Source organism: Triturus cristatus, chromosome 7, assembly GCF_964204655.1.
Source record: "Triturus cristatus chromosome 7, aTriCri1.1, whole genome shotgun sequence".
NCBI lineage: Eukaryota > Metazoa > Chordata > Amphibia > Caudata > Salamandridae > Triturus > Triturus cristatus.
In genome coordinates this window covers 741,020,189-741,040,241 of record NC_140590.1, presented here as the reverse complement: position 1 = coordinate 741,040,241, position 20,053 = coordinate 741,020,189, and the positions used below count along the sequence as shown (strand labels likewise).

Below are 20,053 nucleotides of genomic sequence, written 5' to 3'. Positions count from 1 at the left end.
TTATCGTACTCTTTAGCGCCTCCCAACGAATCAAGTCAGTAATGTCTCCCCTGTTATTCTGCTCTAAGTAGTCTCTGATCGCGGCCTCGATCGCTACCCTATGTTGGTCTTCTTCGAGGACCTCCTCATTAAACCTCCAGATTGCTTGTTGAGTAGAAGATTTGACATTGGAGATGGATAGGGAGATACATGAGTGATCGGATAAAACCCTTGGTTCTATAGATGTTCCTTCCATTCGAGGGATGCTATTCTTTGTTATAAATAAATAGTCAATCCTGGAGAATGAATCATGCGGAGGAGAATAAAAGGTATAATCCCTCCCATCAGGGTTCTGCAACCTCCATGTGTCTACCAAATGGAATCGAGTACATAGATTAGTGAAGGCCTTATGGGATCTATTGCTACGAAAGGAGCATCTGGAATCCCTGTCCAGTACTGGGTCAAATGGTAGATTAAAGTCCCCTGCCAGACTGTGTATGGCTGACTCAGGGATAGTCTCTAATTGTCTGGACAGATCGGACCAAAAGGTTAGGTCACCTGTATTAGGGGCAGAGACATTTGTCACATAAAATTCAGTGTCGTCTTTAGTCAGTTTGGCCGTAACCCACCGCCCTTTGGAGTCAGAAGTGGAGGAGAGCAAATCCACGTTTGCTTTTTTTGCAATCAATGTCAGAACCCCATTTTTCTTTCCAATCACCTCTGATCCTACGACCTCAACAAAGAATTTGTTCCTGAGAGTATGAAACTGCGAGGCCTCAAGTTTAGATTCTTGTAACAATACAATATCACCTTTCTGTCTACGTACATACTCCAGGACCTTCTGACGTTTGACTGGCTGATTGAGACCTTTGACGTTGAGAGAGAGTATTTTCAAATTGTTCAGTCTTGTTACACCTATAGGAGTGTCAATTGTGGATAACGACAATAACTCACAAGCTAACATGATGGATTGTTAATAAACGATACTTTGGTATTTACTTGGACCTCCCTCATTCTCTCCCAGAGCACCCCATCACACACAGCACTGGTATGCAGGTAAAGGTACAGTCGGCATAGGCATTGACAAGAGAATGATATGAGACCTGGTGAACACTTGTACTTGACAAAAACGCTATTAGGGTCCTGACACCACAATTGGCATAGGCATTGACAACGGAATGAGTATGGACCTGGCCTGCATTGGAACATGACAGGAATACCAACAGGGTTGCGGCAGTGCAACCGGCATAGGCATTGGCAATAAGATGCTGATGGACCTGGCGGACATTGGAACATGGCAAAAACAATGACAAAAAGAAAAGCTAACACAGAAATCAAACACGTACCCCCCCCCCTCTCCCCCTCTCCCATCATCCCCCCTCCCCTACCCCTTTTCCATCTCAATCACCTTCACCCACCCCTCCACCCCGAGATAAACTAGTAAGCATGGTGACTCGGAAAAAATAGTGACCCTCCCATGGCCTCAATACGTATCCATGGTAGTAATTCGGGAATCAACCCAACACATAAAACAACATAAACCTGTCCAGGTAGCGATCAATAGATCAACAGATACAGCTAGAGCTGCCGCTGTGCTACCCCAGTGAGGTGATCAACATTAGCTACCCACCTCTACCGACCCCAACCTGCTTTAACAAAAGTCGCACCCGGTGGCACTCCTCTCTATTCATCCTTCTTCAACCAAATCAACACCCTGCGATGCAAGAGCCCCTTATATGCCTGCATTAGATGTATGCATTAACGAATCGTGAATAATAATCATCACTTGAACAAGGTACAAGCCACCCAAGAGCACGAAAGAGCGCCAAAGCTAGGACTCGCCTCCCCCTATATTCCACAACAGAGCCCAACATTGCAGCAGCACAGCAATACCCCAGGACCCAACACTGTATGGCCGCAAATGACAGTGACATAACAGTTTGCTACGAAGACAAAGAGTCCTGTCTAGTGGAGGAAGTAGAGGCCGCTGATGAAGTATCCATGTGCAATTCCTCACCTCCTTCCAAACATTTCCTGAGTTTTAACGGATCTATGAAGACCTGCGGGGAGCCCTTAATAAAGACGCGGAACTTTGCCGGACCCACAAAACCAAATTGGTAGTCCAGTGACTTCAGCTGTGGTCGCAAAGCAAGAAAGGCTTTCCTTGTATCGACTGTTTCTTTACTGTAATCCTGTGAGATGAACACTTTACTAGATTTCCAGAGTACATGGTTATTTTTGCGTACAAATGACAGTATTTGCTCCACATGTTGGTAACGTAATGGTTTACATATAATCGGTCGTGGCCCCTTATGGGCCGGCACGATCCTGCCCGGGACCCTATGGGCTCTATCAAATTCCAGTGGGTGGTGAAAGTTAAGGTTGGTTGCTTGTGAGAACCAAGTCTCCAGAAATTGAACACAGGACCCGTATGACTCTTCTGACCCCTCCGGTATTCCAAAAATGCGTAAATTTCCCTCTTCGATTTCTATCTTCCAACTCCGACAGCTTCCTTGACATCTGATCCGTGGATATGTGTAGGTGTTTAAGAGAGCTACAGGCTTTGGCCTCAGTCCTCCAGTCGGCTGATTCTTGATTCTGACTCTAAGTCTGGCATTAGTGTCTCTAATGTCTTTACGGATAGCAACAATTTCTTCTTTTGTGGACCTTGCAATCTCCTTCACCTCATCTAGCTTGCTCAGTATTATGTCCATCGTATCGGTCGCATCCTTCTTACCTTTGATAGGTGAGATTGGGGCCGGAGGTTCAGCCTTAAGTCTTTTCAGGTTCTTTGTGTCTTTGTCTCCCATTTTGTACTCACTGTTGGAAGGCACTGATGTGGTCGTTGAGACTGATGATTTTAAGCAGGCCTAAATAACTTTTGGTTGGGACACCAGGCAGGCACATGGATAAGATATTACCACCGCAAGGGAATTGTCCACCTTAACTCCGCCAACCGCTGTCAATGGAGTAATCAGTAACTTAGAATTGCAGAGTTCCCCTCAGAATGTCAGCATTTCACTCGTGGTCTCTTGCGCCACTGATGATCAACTGTGTTCAGCACGACATTGGGTATCTGCTACATCGCTGTATAACTGCTCCAATCTCACATGTCGCAATACTCGGCTATGATCCTGCAGCCTCTCTCAGATCTCTCAGCCCTCTCCGTTCTTCAGCACTCTCAGATTTTCAGACCCTTCCGCTCACTTAGGGCCCGAGGATCTCAGGACTCTCGGATCAGCAGCGTAGAGTAGTGACGGCGATCATACATCTATGGGGAGCCATGGTACCCACACTTCCATCCATCCCCTGTGCAGTGTATCTTGACTTCAAATCTAAGCATACTATGCGCCCTCCATATGACAACTCTGTGATTGTTAGACTCTAATTAGCTTAGTACGATGATCAGAGAGGAGCCTCAACAGCCGCAATAATCGCCGCCACAGCCGCCATTTTGCGGAGAACAGGGGAGTGATCGTGCGCATCAAAACCTCATCCACCGTTTACACCACTGTTGCCTGTGATATTCTGTACCTGCTACACGCCGTTGCCCCCAGCTGCATCCACGCCATTTAGCCGTAGGGTACATCGCCCCTCTTACGCACCGGCAGCCGCCTTCACGTCCCGATCATGCACAGGGGTTGCAGAGATTCTCGCGGTCGCCATTTTGTGCCTCCATATCTCGCTGCTTATCTCGCCGCTTATTGGCCTCGTTCAGCACTTATGGGTTGATATAAAATAATATTGCCGATTTTCCTTCCCACGCGCTTAGCAATACACTTGCGCTGGCCTCTCCTCTCCTCAACTGCTCCGCGCCTCCTCCTTATTTCGGAACATCAGAGCTTCCCAGCGAGATCCTACGTCCGCCATCTTGCGTCATCTGGCATACTCCACACTCCACACATCGGCGGTCTCAAAGCGTGTTCGGGAATGCTCTATGCGCATTCAAATCCACTCACTGTTGATACGGTGGCAACGAGCTTCTTCCGATCCCTCCAGCACTCCGATGAGGAAAGCAGCGGCATCAATGCCCGTCCGGGTCCGGCAGGCTCCAACTGCTACACTCCGCTCATGCGTGGTCTCCAGAGCACCGCGCTCAAACTTGCTTCCAGGATCGCCTCACTACCTCAAAATCAACCCAGACGCAGGGCTCAGCCTCCGATCGATGAGACTCTCATTTTTGGCACTTATGTGATAGGAATTAACCCCTAAATCATTCCGTATTTCTCTGCCACGGGAGGAGCGTCGCTCTAAGCCGCCATCTTCTCCGGCGTCCAAACCACGCCCCCCCCCCCCGAATTCCGGAGATTCTAATGGCAGTTGGGAGCCTGCTCAGAGCCGCCATGAAAAGAGTGCAGCCTGACATCAGTACTCGATTAAAAATATTGTCAACAGCGAGTTTTATTGCGTGTGCGTACGAATATAAGAAAACAACAGCAATAACAAAAAAAGAAAACTAATCACAAAGAAAGCTCTCCCAAATAATATTCTAGCTATTATGTAGAGCGTGAAAGGCGGCAAACAGAACTCAGCCCTGCTTAAAAGTAAAGGTCCCAAATGCAGAGGGATTAAAATTGAGATTAAATTCTTCCATCAGAAAGACAAACCGGACATTCAAGTACCCTTAAAGGAAGTAGATAGATAACAATTTGCTGCTTTCGGTAGATCTAACCTGTGCTACCGCCAGTTTTCTCCATATACATGGCAGTTGTTTGCTTCGTTTTTCAGAGCTCCCTTACTAGTCTTCAAGCCGGAAGTCAGGCGCCCTTGCCCGGGACGTGGGCGGGGCCTGCTCCGGCAAAAACAGAAACCGGCGTGCCGTGCTAACGCGGGGCTCCCATGTTGAAGGGAGAGCCTCGTGGTGGCGGCCGGAGTGAAGAGATGCCCCGGGTCCAAGGAGGGGGCCCGGGTGAAGAATGCGGCGGTCGAGGATGACCACAGCAGCGCGGGGCTCCCAGGAGTGCAGGGAAGCCCCGCAACTGAAGTGCTGCAGCCGCGAGGAGGAGCCCCACCACAGAAGAGCAGCCCGGTGAGTAAAGAAGGGCTGGGGGGCTCCGTGTGGGCTATTGTTGCTCAGAATTGTAAAAGTACACTTTGCGCCAACAATAGCCCACACGGAGCCTCCAACGAGGCTGGCATATTATCGGAAGCGGGACAGGAGATGTGCACATCACGTGCGTGTTCACGTGCGCGTACACCGGCTCAAATCTGCCAAAAGCCTTGCGCGTGCCCATCTCCTGTCCCACTTCCGAGGCAAGTCAGCAACAATAGATCTCGCTGCGGACAGCAGCGCTTCGCTCTGCGTTTGCAGGCGAGACCTAAAAAGGAACATAACCAGGGCATGGGGCAGCAAAACCCACCCTGAGTTACAGATTGGGAGAAAGATCTTGATTGGTGCAGATCAGCTGAAAAAGTAGTCTATCAAAGCCTGCGATACCCTGGGAAGTGGGGTAAAATATAGAACAAGTGGATGGAATATAGAGGAACTGGAAAAGTTGTAATGAGGTATATAATGCAAGATGTGAAGAAATGATGGAGTAATGTCAGAGTGAATCAAACCTGAATTTATCAAGCAAATAAAGCCGAAAGTGGGAATAGTGTCGAAGTGAAATAAGTGATGAAGTTTCTTTCGAAACTGTATACGACATGAAGGATATAATTGACCTGTGATGTTCGCTATGCATCTGCAATTTTAATAAAAAACAATTTTAAAAAAATGATAAAACGGCCAAAGGCCTCAACAGCAGTTTTTGTTTGTTAGCACATCTACCTCATCTGAAGCAACCCGAACTTCAGTGTAAGTGCCAGCTCTCCTACTGCCCATAGAGGCCAATATAGCTCAACATTTATTGCACGAGTGTGAGAAGAGTATACATTAATAAATAAGACTGACGGGGAAGGATGGGTGGTCGCATGTGAATATATAAAAGATACCAACGCTGGAGAACTGGAGTAACATGTAAGAAAATTAATTCTTCTCCAGTGTTGGATCTTTAATATATTCACATGCTTGTATCAACGGTAAGCAGTACATCACAACTATAATAAATTTAAGAAAGCAAGAAGTAAAATCACCTTTACTGAAATAGGTTTTGGAGGACTGCTTGTTCCACGGTTGAGTCGGCTTCTGCATTCTCTTTGAAGCAATAGTGCTTTGTGAACGTTTACCTGCTCTTCCAGGTAGCAGTACGGCGTTAGTCTTGCAGGGGTACACCAGAGTGGAGAGCAGCAGTCCTAGCCATGCTCCTGATGGAACGCTCCCTCAATATTTCCATGGAGCAGTCGCTTGACTTTTGCCCCCCACACCCCTGGCCAACCAGAAGACACAAGCAGTTGGTCTGATGAGGAGCAGTCCCCTGTCTTGTTCATATAGAACCTAACACATATGTAAATGTCTAAAGAGTGCAATGATCTTCCTGCTAATGTTGTTGGATTCAGGAAGAACGAGCATAGGTTAATTCACATGGACATCAGTAGGGACTGGTGGTATGATTTGGGGTTAGTTCCCAATAGGACCGTCACTTGTGAATCAGAGCAAGGTTTCTTTGACAGTTTAAGCCTGCATCTCCCCTATACTCCTTGCTGATATAAGTGCAAGGAGAAGCGCAGACTTCCAAGAGTCTTTATGGATCATCTTGAAGAGAGGCAGCATCAGCTGACCCACAACAGTGGTAAGTTCAGGTGACACTGGAGGGTGCTGTACAAGGGGAAATGCTTCAATAATCCTTTCATAAACATATTTAATGATTCTTTGGAAGACCAGAGTAGAGGAGGTGTATTCTATTAAACTAAATCTTGATGTTGATGGTAGATGGACTCCTACTGTTGAGTATTTCAGACAACTTTTGGCTAAATCCAATTTAGCCAAAGTATTTAATGAGATTATACAGAGTGGATGAAAACTTTTACTTTTACACCAGACACACTTGGGATTATACGTCCTTGTGGTTGCAGGTGCTCGTGCCTGCGCCAGGATGCTCCTACATTGCGTTGGCAAATCCAAGTGACCAAACTCTAAGCTGTCTGGTATCAAGCTTTCAAGTTCAGCATGTCTCCATGGTGTCTAGAAAGGAGCCTGGAATGCAGTTTCAGAGATCTGCCAACATGCAGATAGTTGTAGAAGCTTGCTGTACCAATATTGGCATAGCCATGCCAGAGCAATGAGGTCAGGATACAGTGATCCATCTTAGCTTTTCTCAGTACACTGGGGATCAGGAGAAACGGAGGAAAGGCGTAAGCAATGACACTGGATCATCTGACCAAAAGGGCATTGCCCACAGTTCCTGATGGCCAAAATCTGATGGCATAGAACTGGCATTTTCTGTTCCTCTGGGTGGAGAACAAAAGATGGAGTCTACTTTATCATCAGGACAAGTGTAGTTAAGGATTAAGGAGGAGCTTTCAAGCAGTCCGCCTCGCCAATTTTTCGGCTGTAAAAAGAAGACTGACTTGTGGGGTACCACAAGGCTCATCCCTTCCCCTCTCCTCTTCAATTTGTATATCTTTCCCTTGATTCTGGCCCTCCGAAAGAGAGAGGTTGTAACCTTTAACTATGCTGATGACCTCCAGCTAGTGTTTAATATCAACTCATCCCCTTCATCAATGGTGAGCTTTCAGTCTACTATGAAATTCATCAGCAACTGGATTAACACTAATCATCTTAAGCTAAATCCTGATAAAACTGAGCTGATTCTTACTGGAGGCCCAGCAAATCCCTGGAACTCCAACTTTTGGCCACAATCCTTGGGGCACCCCCCTCCTCCGGTCAGCTCGGTCAAAAGTCTGGGAATCGTGATTAGCAACGATCTCACTATGAAGGCCCAGATAAGCTCTGTGGTCTCCGCTTGTTTTTTTCATCTTCGGAGAATTCGGAAAATAAGCAGATATTTAACCACTGAGGCCTGAATCCAAGTTATTCTCGCTCTGGTCATGTCGCGTATTGATAACGCTAACTCCCTATACAACGGCATCCCAGCCTACCAACTTCGCCGGCTACAACTGGTGCAGAATCAAGCCGCTAGGCTTGTTTACGGTCCACCTAAGTCCCACCATGTGAAACCTCTGTTAAAAGGCCTAAAGTGGCTTCCCGTGACTCAATGCTGCCTTTTCAAACAAGGCTGCACGATCTACAAAGCCCTCTCGGATCGTGGTCCGGGCTTTATCGCTTCCAAAATACAGTGCTATGTCCCTCCCCCGCGATTTACGTTTCTCAAACATGAACCTGCTGACCCCCTGCCCATGTAAATGCAAAAAACATGGCGGTCCAAGATTCTCGACCTTGGCACTTCAATTCTGGAACTCCCTCTCCCCCGAATTGCGGCTGGCTACTTCCTACACTCAATTCAGGAAATCCCTTAAAACATGGTTATTTGCCCAGGTCTACAATTAATCCCTCTGTCACTGTCCCTGCAACCGACCCCGCCAAGCACCAAGAAACCGTCTGGTAAACGTGCGCTCTGCAAATGATTAACAACATAATATAACAGGAGCAAACGTTCATACTCCTCATCATCATGGGGAACGTGCTAAAGGTCTTATACAGCAGCAGAAGCAGATCTAAATATGGCCTTCACCCATCTGGAATCAAGGCAAGGGGTATAGTCCCATACTAAGGGCTGCAATTTGAAACGGGCATTGGGGTTGGATCCGGAAACCGGTACCACTGGAGCAGAGGTCTGGCCTGAATCGGCTGAAAATGGTATAGTCTTAAGCAAAAGGTGTTGCAACACGGCCTGGGACTGACAAGAAGTCAGGCGCGGGCCTAGTGGGGTCAGTCAGTGCCAGGGACAGCACCACTGGCAGAAGTCCTACTGATTATGCCAGCAGATCCATGAGGTTCAAATTCATACTAGGGGGACACGAAATGGTCTGAAAAAGCAGCCAAATCACTTCCTTGGATGTCACAACATGTGACAGAGTTGACAATGACCCGGGATATTGGGGCGTTTGTGAAAAGCCTTCAACTGAGTAACATTATCAGAATCTGACAATAGTGGCACAGTCTGATCCATAGAATATAGACTCAGTGACATCTTCCCTGTAGCAGAAGTGGTGGGGAGGAATGGATTCTCACTTACAATTTTTGTGCTCGTGTCAAAACTAGTCTTTCGGTTTAATCTTGGACTTGACCAAGGAAGGTGATGCGGACCAGGATTTAGATCAGGAGGAGGAGGACTTCTAAAGCAGCCAACCCCACTTCTTGTCTTGGACTGGGTGACATACAGCTTCGCTTCATGCACCCTGGTAGCAGATAACGTTGGGGTGCATCAGAAAGCACTTTCCGTAGGACTCTGAGTCATTCGTGAAAACTAAGCACCAGATGCAGGTGTTGTGTGAATCTGTGACCAACACAAGTTTTTTGCAGGCATGACATAAAACCTGTAGTCCCCCCAGAGGGGACATTTTCCCTATGCACATTGTCAGTAATTGTTTCGAAATTACCAGCAAAGCTGCAAATCCACACCGAAGGACATAGATATCAGTATTCTGGGGTGGCGCGTATCTATGGCTCTCTGTCATCACTTCCGGAGACCGGGTGTGGCTCCTGGAGTCCGAGCTCTTGAAGAAAAGAAAAAAAGTGGATCCAGTCTGGCATCTAGGGTAACTCAACAGGCGAGTAATCTGCAGTTAACAGTATTAATCAGAAGAACTTTGTTTGCGTATTGCCAAGAGAATATGCTGTTCTGCACTGATGTCTCCATCGACAGCGGAGACCCAGTCATTTTGACTAATGCCCGGTGGAGCTACCTCGCGAGTTAAAGGGGAGATGGGCTATGGATTCCCTCCTTGGCCATCACCTACCCAGCCGGTCCTTGGGCAAACTCTCCTCCATCTCTCCTTGACCTTATCTCCCTCCCACCGCTCTACTCTTTTTTCCAGCTATTGACCCCTGCCCTCACCCGTCCTTGCTCACAGTTCCCACACTGTTTATCCACTGGACTTTCTTACGTGAACTCTTCCTCGTCAGTTTGAGACCTTGATATTTGACTAATGCCCGCTGGAGCTACCTTGCTTAGCTAAAAGGGAGACGGGCTGTGGACTCCTTCCTCGGTCGTCACCTACCCTGTCGGTCTTTGAGCAGACTTCCCTTTGTCTCTCCTGCCGTCTTTTCCCTCATCTTCCCCCCCTCACAATTTCCCCTTCCCCACTCCTTCCTACTTCTCTCTCCCTTCTTCCCTCTTTCAATGTGTTGCTTATTTTTTTACGTAATGTGTAATTGTTATCATTTTCTGTAACATTGTGTAACCGAATGTAAAGCGCTCTGATACCTACGGGTCTAGCCAGCGCTATATAAAACTCATTAAATAAATAAAGGACAAGAACCATTTAATATAAACTTCTGTCTGTTCAGCGTATAAGTGAAGGCTAATTTGCGAGCTTTGAAAGGTATAGAAAATGTATGCAAGGTAAACATTAAAGAGTTAGTGAGAGTGGGGAGCCCTAGGGCAATCACCTTGCAGGTCTTCTGCTTGAGAGAAATATAAACACAAGGAAACCTGTTGGGCCCGATATTTCAAGAATGACTCAAACTATTTTAAAGTACTAGAATCTGTGAAAGCTACAGGTGCTAGTCTACTCACCGTGAGTGGGTGATCACCTGTATGTTGATTAACTAGAATGTGCACCGCCAATAAAATATTAACCTTAAAAAAAGCTTTCAATCTCCGACCATCAGTGCAACTAGGTACGAGCTGGTTTACCAGAGAAGAAACTACGACCTTAATCACAGCTTGACTGAAGGGATACTCTGTCAAAATGTGATGAATATACAGCCTGTTGTATTACAACTGCCATGGGCTAGCACTTGCATTATGGCAGATAGGACAGCCGCTATGTTTGAGATGGAGTATTCCATCCACCAAACTCCATGCAAGGTCCTGTGGCACAACAAGGATTTAAGTACACACAGTTTTCTGGCATAAGATTTTTACCATAGCTTCCAAGCCGTCCCACATCATGTATTATCCTTCCACTCAATCCCGGTTTTTAAATCAATAGCATTTCACATCGGTGACTTTCATAATAGAACTTCCCATGTTAGCGTAGATGCCCCAGTTGTAAAAAAACTTTATGCTTAAGGGCCCACACGACCTGACAGCTTCACATTACATGGGGATACTTGGTAACTACAGCTTTACTGTGTCACATATTTTTCCTGTGACTCCTGTTCACAAATTCACAACTGGTAACAGTGGAAGTAAATCTTCATAATGGGCAAAGTCCAACAGATGTGCCAAGAGGATTCAACAGTACAGATCTCAACAGCGCTGATGAGCTGGCACATAAAAAGTTGTGGATCAGTTTCTTTCTTACCGACATTGAATAGGAGAAGTGGTATCAGACTAGCACAGGTTTCCTCAATAGCAGCAGGACACCCGTACTTTGAAACCAGACACTTTACATGCAAACATACCAGGGCACACAGGACCCTTTCTACACTCCTCCAAAAACACACCCATCATGTGATAATGCTACAAGAAGTCAAACAACTAACCAATTTCTGCTGTTGCTTCTTGCTCCCATGCTACAGAAGGGACATCAAAGGAGCAGCTATCAGAATTCTGTTTGTGGGGGAACACGAGTAAGTGCAGCAACCTAAGGACCTGGTAGGTGTACCAGGCTACACCGTATAAGCTTTACCCAACACCCTCATCAACAGGCCCTCGGAATTCTATTACGCATTACCCATAACATTACTACTTTTTGTGGCAAGATGCTGTTGGGATGGAGACCTCCAAGGATGGATTGTCTACTTGCTTTTAGCAAAACCAGTAGTATCCTGCTTAACAATAGACCATTGAGAGGGTAAGTGGTCAAATAGACCTTCCAGTGGCTGCAGGGAGCAGTTCAAGAAAAATTAAGAAAATCAGGCAATTTCATCAGTTATGCTAATAAGCAAGTTAATGTTCAATTGAATCTGACACCCACCTTCTTTGTGGACAGAGCTAGTTTCTTGGCAGGTGGGGGAGACATGTTGGCAATGGCCTCCGACACAGCATTCAGCAAGCCATGTGGTTTTAACTTCACCATCTTTCGTTCATTGGCAGTATCTAGTGGAGACTCCTGGTGGTGGGCACCAGATGCTGGTGCCAAGTCCTGGGAGGCGCGAACTTCTTTCTTGCCTAGAGGAATTGGTGAGCAGGTGCGGTTTACTTCAAAGTCTGGGGTGGCTGGACTCTTTCGCAACTGCTCACAGACTCTCACGTTATCACTGGGTTCGTGCCCACTGCTTGAGGACTCTGCAGAGGAGGCCAACAGTGACTCTGGTGACCCCGTCAGGCTGTCATCATGGCGCTCCCATGAGTTAGATTTGCACCTTTCCAGTTTGGTACGAGTCAAGTCTCCGAAACCAAGGCTCATTTTCGATGAAGGCTGTGGAGACGGGGATTTTTTTAATTTCTTCCAAGATGCTTCCAAGGTAGAAGTGGTGGGCTTAGGTTTGCTGATCAACTTTGTGGGTGGTGGGATGGGGGTAGAGGGCCTTTGGTGGCAAGGGCCATTCTGAGATTTGGAACTAGGTGTGACACAAAGTCTGGCAACAGGGACCCCCATCTCTTCTGTGATGTGATGTTTCTTCTCCTGTGGATTGTCTGGCCTCTGAAAAGCAACAAGAGGAAAAAAAAGGTATGTGTGTTATTGCAGAGATAACAGCGTTACTTTGCAGAGGGCTGTCTGCAAAGGACTCTAAAAATAATATTTGCATATCCACAAAACAAGACTTTCAGCTAAAAAGCACAAACGAGGTAAGCAAAAAGGCACCTAGGTTAGGAAAGCACTTCAATGCCATATTAATAATAGAAAGTTTCATTAGTAGCATTTGGTACAGCCTGTTCTTATGATAGGATGTGGATAATGCGGTACATTCTAAATGTGTACCACTTATCAATGAGGTCTCAGGGTCACAAATAGTGTACTACAGTTTGATAACCAAGTTGCTTCCTTTGGGCACTCCACTCTCCAAGAAGTCAATGCATAACCTGGGTATTAGAAGTTAAAAAGGACACAGCGTAACACAAACTTAAAAGTCTAGTCAGTCTAATAAAATCTAAGAAAATGACTATTCGCAGGTTAGTAAAATAGGACAGTTAAAATAGCATTCACAAAAAGATAGAAGGTTCCAGCACCTTTTGGTCTAAGATTACCTTTCTGCACTTTTAATTAACTCTTATGGCCAAATGTTATCCGTTGGGGTTACATTTGGATGCACTGGCAACACATCGGGTGCACTAAACTGTAAAAGAAAGACAGTCATCAGGACTGTGGGGCCAGACCATATGTATCCACTTGGATATCTGCCCTATGTTCAGTGCAGAATTGATATCTGAGGTGGGTTTGAGATCCCGATGCTGTGGTTCCAGTCAAAACAGTGCATAAATCCTGGGGGGGCGTGGCTAAGATGGCCGCCGAGACGGACGCGTCTAGCTGAGGCTCCGGGATCGGGCTTTCCCCTCGCCTGTTCCCGGTGAGCCTGGGGGCGACCAATGCATATCTGAAGGTGCCCTGAGGGGCGGGGAGTCCAGTGCGGGAGCCAGGACTTCGATGCGGGAGCTGCGCGGAAGAGCTGGCGCCGAGCGCAAAATGGCGCCCATCCGGCTCCGCCGCAACCGCTGACTAGCGGTGGTCCTGGGGCTGGGGCGCTGAGGGCAGAGGTCCCGCTCCCCGCGGGGGCCGGCTGACTGCTCGGGAGAAGGATTGCCCAGAGTGCGGGCGCTGCTGAGGCGGACTGTGGGTTCCGGTGACTCGGGGGTGCCGGTGAGCCCCCCGTAACCCCCCCCCCCGTGTGGAGGGCAGCGGTGAAGACGCTGGGCACTGCGTAGCGGAGAGACCTGGCGAGGAGGGCCGTAGGTGAAGGCATCGACCGGTGAGGACTGCCGCCACTGACGATCGCCGTGGCTGGGAGAAGACCCGAGGGAGACCAAGAAGCGGCCCTACTGATCGAGCCTGGAGGCTGAGGTACGGGTGGGTCAGCGCGGTGGTGCACCGGTCAGGGGGCGGCGCCCCCGGGGGGGGGGGGGGGGGGGAGACTCCCGCGGGGGGGGGGGCCCGGTGCTGCCTGTGAGTGTGGTTGCCTGACCCAAAGATGGCGGCCGATGCCAGCCCGGCAGAGTGACTGGAGCGGTGCAGCGGCGCGACCGTGAAGTGATGCATGTCGGTCCCTGAGACCCGGGAGTGCTGCCCGAATTCCGTTTTGCCAGCAGCGACCCCCCGGGGTCTGTCGGGACTGTGGGAAGGACGGCGGGGGACTTGTGAGGCGCCGACGTCGACCTGGTCGCCCAGGCAGAGCACCACTGGCCTAGCGGCGGAGCCTGACCCGGGGACGCACAGCGGAGAGCACCGGTCGCAGGAGTGAGGGGACTGGCGGTGACGCCGAGGGAGACTTCTGCCGTTCGAGCGGCTGCTTCGCCCCCCGCGGCCCTACTTGTCCCACCAGCGAGACGGCCCCGCAGCAACGCCGGTTGGGGGCGGGCGGCAGTGGAACACCGGAGGGCCCGAGGCTGACCGCGACCGCAACTAGCCGGGATACTGCGCCCGATCCGCGCCAGCGATAGCGCTTCCAGTGGACATCATGGGCAAGTCCAGGGTGGTGTTGCCGGCCCCGGGAGCAGCGTCAGGGGGCCTGGCCGGCACGCGTGGAGGGGCCCCGGTGGCCGCAGGATCGAACGGGGAACCATCCTTGTCGACCAAACTGGATCAGGTCCTGGCGGCGATTGAGCAGTCGCGACTCTCTTTGGAGCAGCAGTTGGGCACCCTAACCACGGACGTTAGTCTCCTCCGGGATGACCACCGTAAACTAGCAGATAGAGTCACGGACAACGCCAAAGCAGTCGCTGACCTCCAACCTATGGTGGACACACACACCAGGACTCGATGCGCGCTTTGACGAATCGCATGTCCACCATGGAAGAACGCGTTGATGACCTGGAGGGGCGGTCTCGACGCTGCAACATTCGCGTCCTTGGGCTACCGGAGGGAATTGAACGGGCAGATGCGATGGAGTACGTTGAAGCCTGGACTAAGTCGTTCACCCCTGGCGAAGAACGTACAGCCTACTTCTCTGTTGAGCAGGCGCACCGCGTGCCGGCTCGCCGGCCGCAGCCGGGGGCCCCGCCTCGCCCGCTGCTGGCCAAGTTCCTCCACTTCAGGGACCGGGATGCGGTACTGCGAGCAGCTCGACAGGCGGGCCCATTACGCATCGAGAATAACACCGTCATGATCTTTCCCGACTACTCACGTGCAGTCCAACGCCAACGGGCGTCCTTCATGGAGGTGAAACGGCGCCTTCGAGCAGAAAACATACAGTACTCTCTCCTATTCCCGGCCCGCCTGAAGGTCATCCACGGCGGTGTCACCCACTTCTTCACAACACCGGAGGCGCACGACTGGGCGGACCAGAACTGTACTGGGGCCCGGCGGAACGGGCGCCCACACGAACAACGAGCGACTGCGGGGGGACGCAGGAGGCAGCGCTCACGGAGACGAAACCGCCCAGGTACCCCAGGGGGGCCGCCACACACTTTGGGGTCACCGGACTTGGAGCAGATCGTCCAGGAGCGGCGCCAGGCCCTCAAAGCGGCGGCGGGCCTTTGCCCGGCCTCCCCGGCAACGGACCTGGAGCGTGCCCCCCATGTCTTCACATCAGAGGAAGAGGAGGACAGTGAGGCGACGCAGTCCGGGGTTGACTCGGGGGCCCTGCCTTCAGTCACCCCGCGAACAGCAGACGACCTGATATGATCGGCTCTGTGCGGAGGGCCACACATCCGCAGCCTGGGGTGCCGCCCCCCATCTCACGCATCTGCTGGCCCAGCGCTCCTAGTGTTCTCCCCGTTGCCCAGGGCCCTTTTTCCCCCCAGAAGCGCTTACATTCCCCAAGTGGCTAGTCATAGATACTGCGCACAGCCCGCTTGTAGAGCCTACGGCAGACGCCAGCCAAACCCCCTTTCCCTAATAGGTTCATGCTCCCATGCAACCCGGGAGTCAGTTTGGACGTATCGTACTTGGCGATATGTCCCCCGTGTTGGGGCAAGTTACGTTCGCCTCACCCTAGTTTCCTCTTCCCTCCCCACGCATACCTTCTGCACTATGTCCCTACCCATGCGCCGATGAGCTGCCGCGTTGATGGGCAAGGCCCACGGGGGTGGGACGCGGGGATTGGCACCGGGGGGCCTCTGGGGGACCTGACTGACCCGCCCTGCGATGAGCACTAGACACATGCACCGATGCCACAAGCCGGTAAAATCACACTTCTAACACTGAATGTGCGGGGCATGCATACGGCGCGCAAGCGATACTCCGTATACGCATACATCAAGCGTCACCAGGCACACATTGCGATGCTGCAAGAGACGCACCTCGCGGCGGGGGAGGTGTCGAAACTGCGCAGGCGCTGGCGAGGGGCCCTTTATGCCACAGCGTACTCTGCATTCGCCCGCGGTGCCCTCATATGGGTGCGTCCAGGGGTCCCTTTTCAGGAATTATCACACGTAATAGATCCGGAGGGTCGCTATGTCCTATTGCTTGGTCGGTTGGACGGACAGACGATATTATTAGGCAGCATCTATGGGCCGAATGTTGATCAATACAAATTCTGGGACACGTTATCCAATCCCTTAAGCGCATACGCGCAGGTGCCGTGGATCCTGGGGGGCGACTACAATTGCGTACAAGATATAACCTTAGATAGATCCCACCCGCACCTCCCCACTTCCCCCATTGTAACGCAAGCCAAACGGTTCACAACCTGGTTGCATCATTGGTCTCTGGCGGATGCTTGGCGGGCTCGGAACCCCACCGCTAAACTCTACTCGTTCCACTCCAGACCACACAACCTTAGAGTGCGCCTGGACTGTTTCCTTTGTTCCCCCACCATCCTCCCTACCGTTCTGGACGCTGACTACCTGGGTAGAACTATATCAGACCATGACGCCCACACGATCGCACTGCAGTGGCGCCCGCCGCACCCCCCCCCGTCCCCGCTTGGCGCCTTCCTCGGGACAGCCTTTAAGACCCGGTCTTCCGCCAAACCTTGGCGGACCACATCGGTCACTATTTCAGGGAGAACGCCGGCACAGCTAGCACCCGCGCGTCGAAGTGGGACGCCTTCAAGGTTGTAATGCGGGGCAATTGCATTCGTCATATTGCGGGGGTTTGGCGGGTCCTTGGGGGGACATTCAGCGGACGGAAGGGGCACTGGCCGCGCTCACTAAGGAGACTGACCCCGCTAAAGCCACGCCGGCAGCGCTAGCTAGAGCCGAGACTGCGTACGCCGTAGCGTTGGCAAGCATGCGTCGGTTTAATTTCGTGGCGTACGCTGCTAGGGCCCACACAGAGGGCGGCCGCGCGGGTGCCCTGCTGGCGTGGCTCATAAGGCAGGACTCGAGCCTCCCGACCATCACGGCCATCCGGGACACCCTGGTGTACTCGCAGGGGCAGATACTCAAGGCCTTCCAAGAGCATTACAGGCTCTTGTACACTAGCCCCCGCCCCTCGGTGTCGACTGCCGCCCCGGCTGACTTCCTGGACCGCATTCAGCTTCCCCGCATAGACCGTGATACGCGCCAGGACCACAATCGCCCTCTCAAGGCGGCCAAAATTCGGCACGCCATGAAGGCGCTAGCCGCCCATAAGGCCCCTGGCCTCGATGGCTTCCCCCTTGACTTTTACCAGACCTTCGCGCCCCAGTTGGTCCCTCAACTAGAACTGCAGTTCCAAGCGGCTTTAGACGCGGGAGTCCTGCCTCACTCCATGCGCGAGTCTGTTATAGTGTCCCTCCTTAAACCAGATAGAGACCCTCATCAGCTAGGCTCCTTCCGACCCATAACTCTATTGTCGGCGGATTACAAAATCTATGGGAAGGCCCTGGCAGACAGGTACGCCACGGTCCTCCCACGGCTCGTCCACCCCGATCAGAACGGATTCGTGCCTGGTAAGCACACCTCTTCCAACATTCGGCGGTTGTTCCACGTGCAGGACCGGGTACGAGAACGGTTCCCTCGGGGGGCGTGTCTGGTACTAGACCTCGAAAAAGCGTTTGACACGCTCTCCTGGGCCTACCTGTTTCAGGTCCTGTTACGCATGGGCGTCGGACCCAAATTGTTGGCCTACACTCGGCTCAGCTACTCCTCGCCCAGTTCCAGAGTGCGCATAGGCCCGCTCATTTCGGACTCCTTCCCGATCCGGCGCGGGACCAGACAGGAGTGTCCCCTCTCCCCCTTACTATTCGCGCTGGCGATGGAGCCGCTGGCGACCATGTTGCGCGGGGCGAGTGGGGCATCCCGATAGGCGACTATACCCATGCAGTATCAATATACGCCGATGACGTACTCATATATGTCCGGGACATCACGATCGATTTGACCCCTATATCACGCATCCTGCATGATTTTGCAGAGGTGACGGGCCTTAGGGTGAATTGGGCCAAGTCCACGGTCTACCTTTTAACACAAGTCGTGCCCCAGGGTCCGATACGAATAGGAGACGTTGACGTCTCGTGGAGTCCCCAGGTGGTTCGATATCTCGGCATTAAGCTATATCATACGCCGCAAGATATCTATGAGGGGAATTACCGCGCACTGATGGGTAATATCCGATCCCAGGTCCATTTCTGGACGGGCCTCCACTTGGCTGTTCCGGGAAAGATAGCCGTTGCAAAGATGATCCTGGTACCGCGCCTGCTGTACCTCTTCTCCAATCTTCCGGTGGTTCCTCCGCGGTCCCTGTTCCGAGAGTTGGACACCCTACTTGGGACCCTCATCTGGGGCAATGGCAGCCGGCGGATAGCCCTGGTGAAACTGCAATTGCCCCTTGACCAAGGCGGGTTGGCGGCTCCCTCATTCGAGGCGTATTTCCTAGCCGCCCAATTGCAATGGGTGTCGCGTTGGACGGCGGGCCGGGCACAAGAGGAGTTGCTCACGGAGGCGGGGCGGATTCCGATCCCAGCTGTCCACCGCATGCTGCTGCCGGGTGCAGCACCGCCGTTATCCCGGCCCCTTCAGGTCATGACGGCGAGCGCCTGCCTGGCGCGCGTTCATCCACTTAGCCGGGGTACTCCCCTGTACTCTCCGCTGTTGCCGCTGGTGGGGCTTCCTAGGGGCCGGGCATACTACACAGAGCAAATGATGCGGGTGTGGACGGATCACGCGGTAACAGAGGTGGGGATGCTGTTCTCCGGGGAGAGTTTGCAGTCCTTTGAGGCACTGGTTGGGGACTTGGGGCTTCCCGGGGGACAATTCCTATGGCACAGGCAGCTTCTCACGGACTGCCGCAGGCAGTGGAGGGGAATCGAGACGGAGCCCCCCACACACCCGGTCATCCATGCGATACTGCAGATGGGGTCGGGTCGCCATCTCGTCACGTGGATCTACAAAGCGGTGAGAACCCTGCGGAGTCCTACGTTAGCGACCCTCAGGGAACACTGGGAAGATGACTTCCAACGGCCTCTGCACGATAGGGAGTGGACTCGGGCTCTGGAATACACCAAAAAAGTGTCCCGCAATTATCAGTTTAAGAACATACAGTTGCATATAATGCACAGGGCGTATCTAACCCCCGAAAAGTTGCAGAAATAATTCCCCGACTGCGTGTTAGGATGCCCCAGATGCCTGGAGCCCGCTGCCTCGTTTAAGCACATGTTTTGGGACTGCCCGACGCTCTACAGTTACTGGCACACAATTCACACGGCCCTAAAAGCGGTTACAGGGTTGCGGGACCTGGACACATGGGAGGCGTGTGTACTGGGTATTCATGAACGACACAAGTCGCAGAAAGTGGAAAGGAGGTTTGCTTTCTTAATGTTGCTCCTCGCTAAACGATGCATCGCTATGCATTGGAAGACGCCGGGGGGGGGCCCCCGTAGCGGCATGGGTGGGAGCGGTCAAGAAGTGGGGCAAGGCGGAGGAAACAACACTCAGAACGGAGGAGGCCCGAGAGATGCGCAAACACCCGATTTCCATGCCCTGGGCCATGTTAATACACGCCTTCACGCAGGAAACAGCGGCTGCGGCGAGTTCACAACTGCTTGTTCCCCCCGGGGGTGCCAGTGACTCCGGAGCCTACCCTGGGAACGGCGCAGGTAGTC

General features: G+C 51.6%; 1 protein-coding gene across 3 annotated transcripts in view; it reads right to left on the bottom strand.

Moving 5' to 3' along the window:
- The window catches only part of USP36 (ubiquitin specific peptidase 36), a 698,649-nt gene that overhangs the window by 217,531 nt on the left and 461,065 nt on the right, over positions 1–20,053 (bottom strand). For all 3 annotated transcript variants that reach the window (XM_085617464.1, XM_085617466.1, XM_085617465.1), the window contains one exon: positions 11,908–12,576. In XM_085617464.1, coding sequence (XP_085473590.1) covers positions 11,908–12,576 — 669 coding nt within the window. The remainder of the gene's footprint in view (positions 1–11,907; positions 12,577–20,053) is intronic.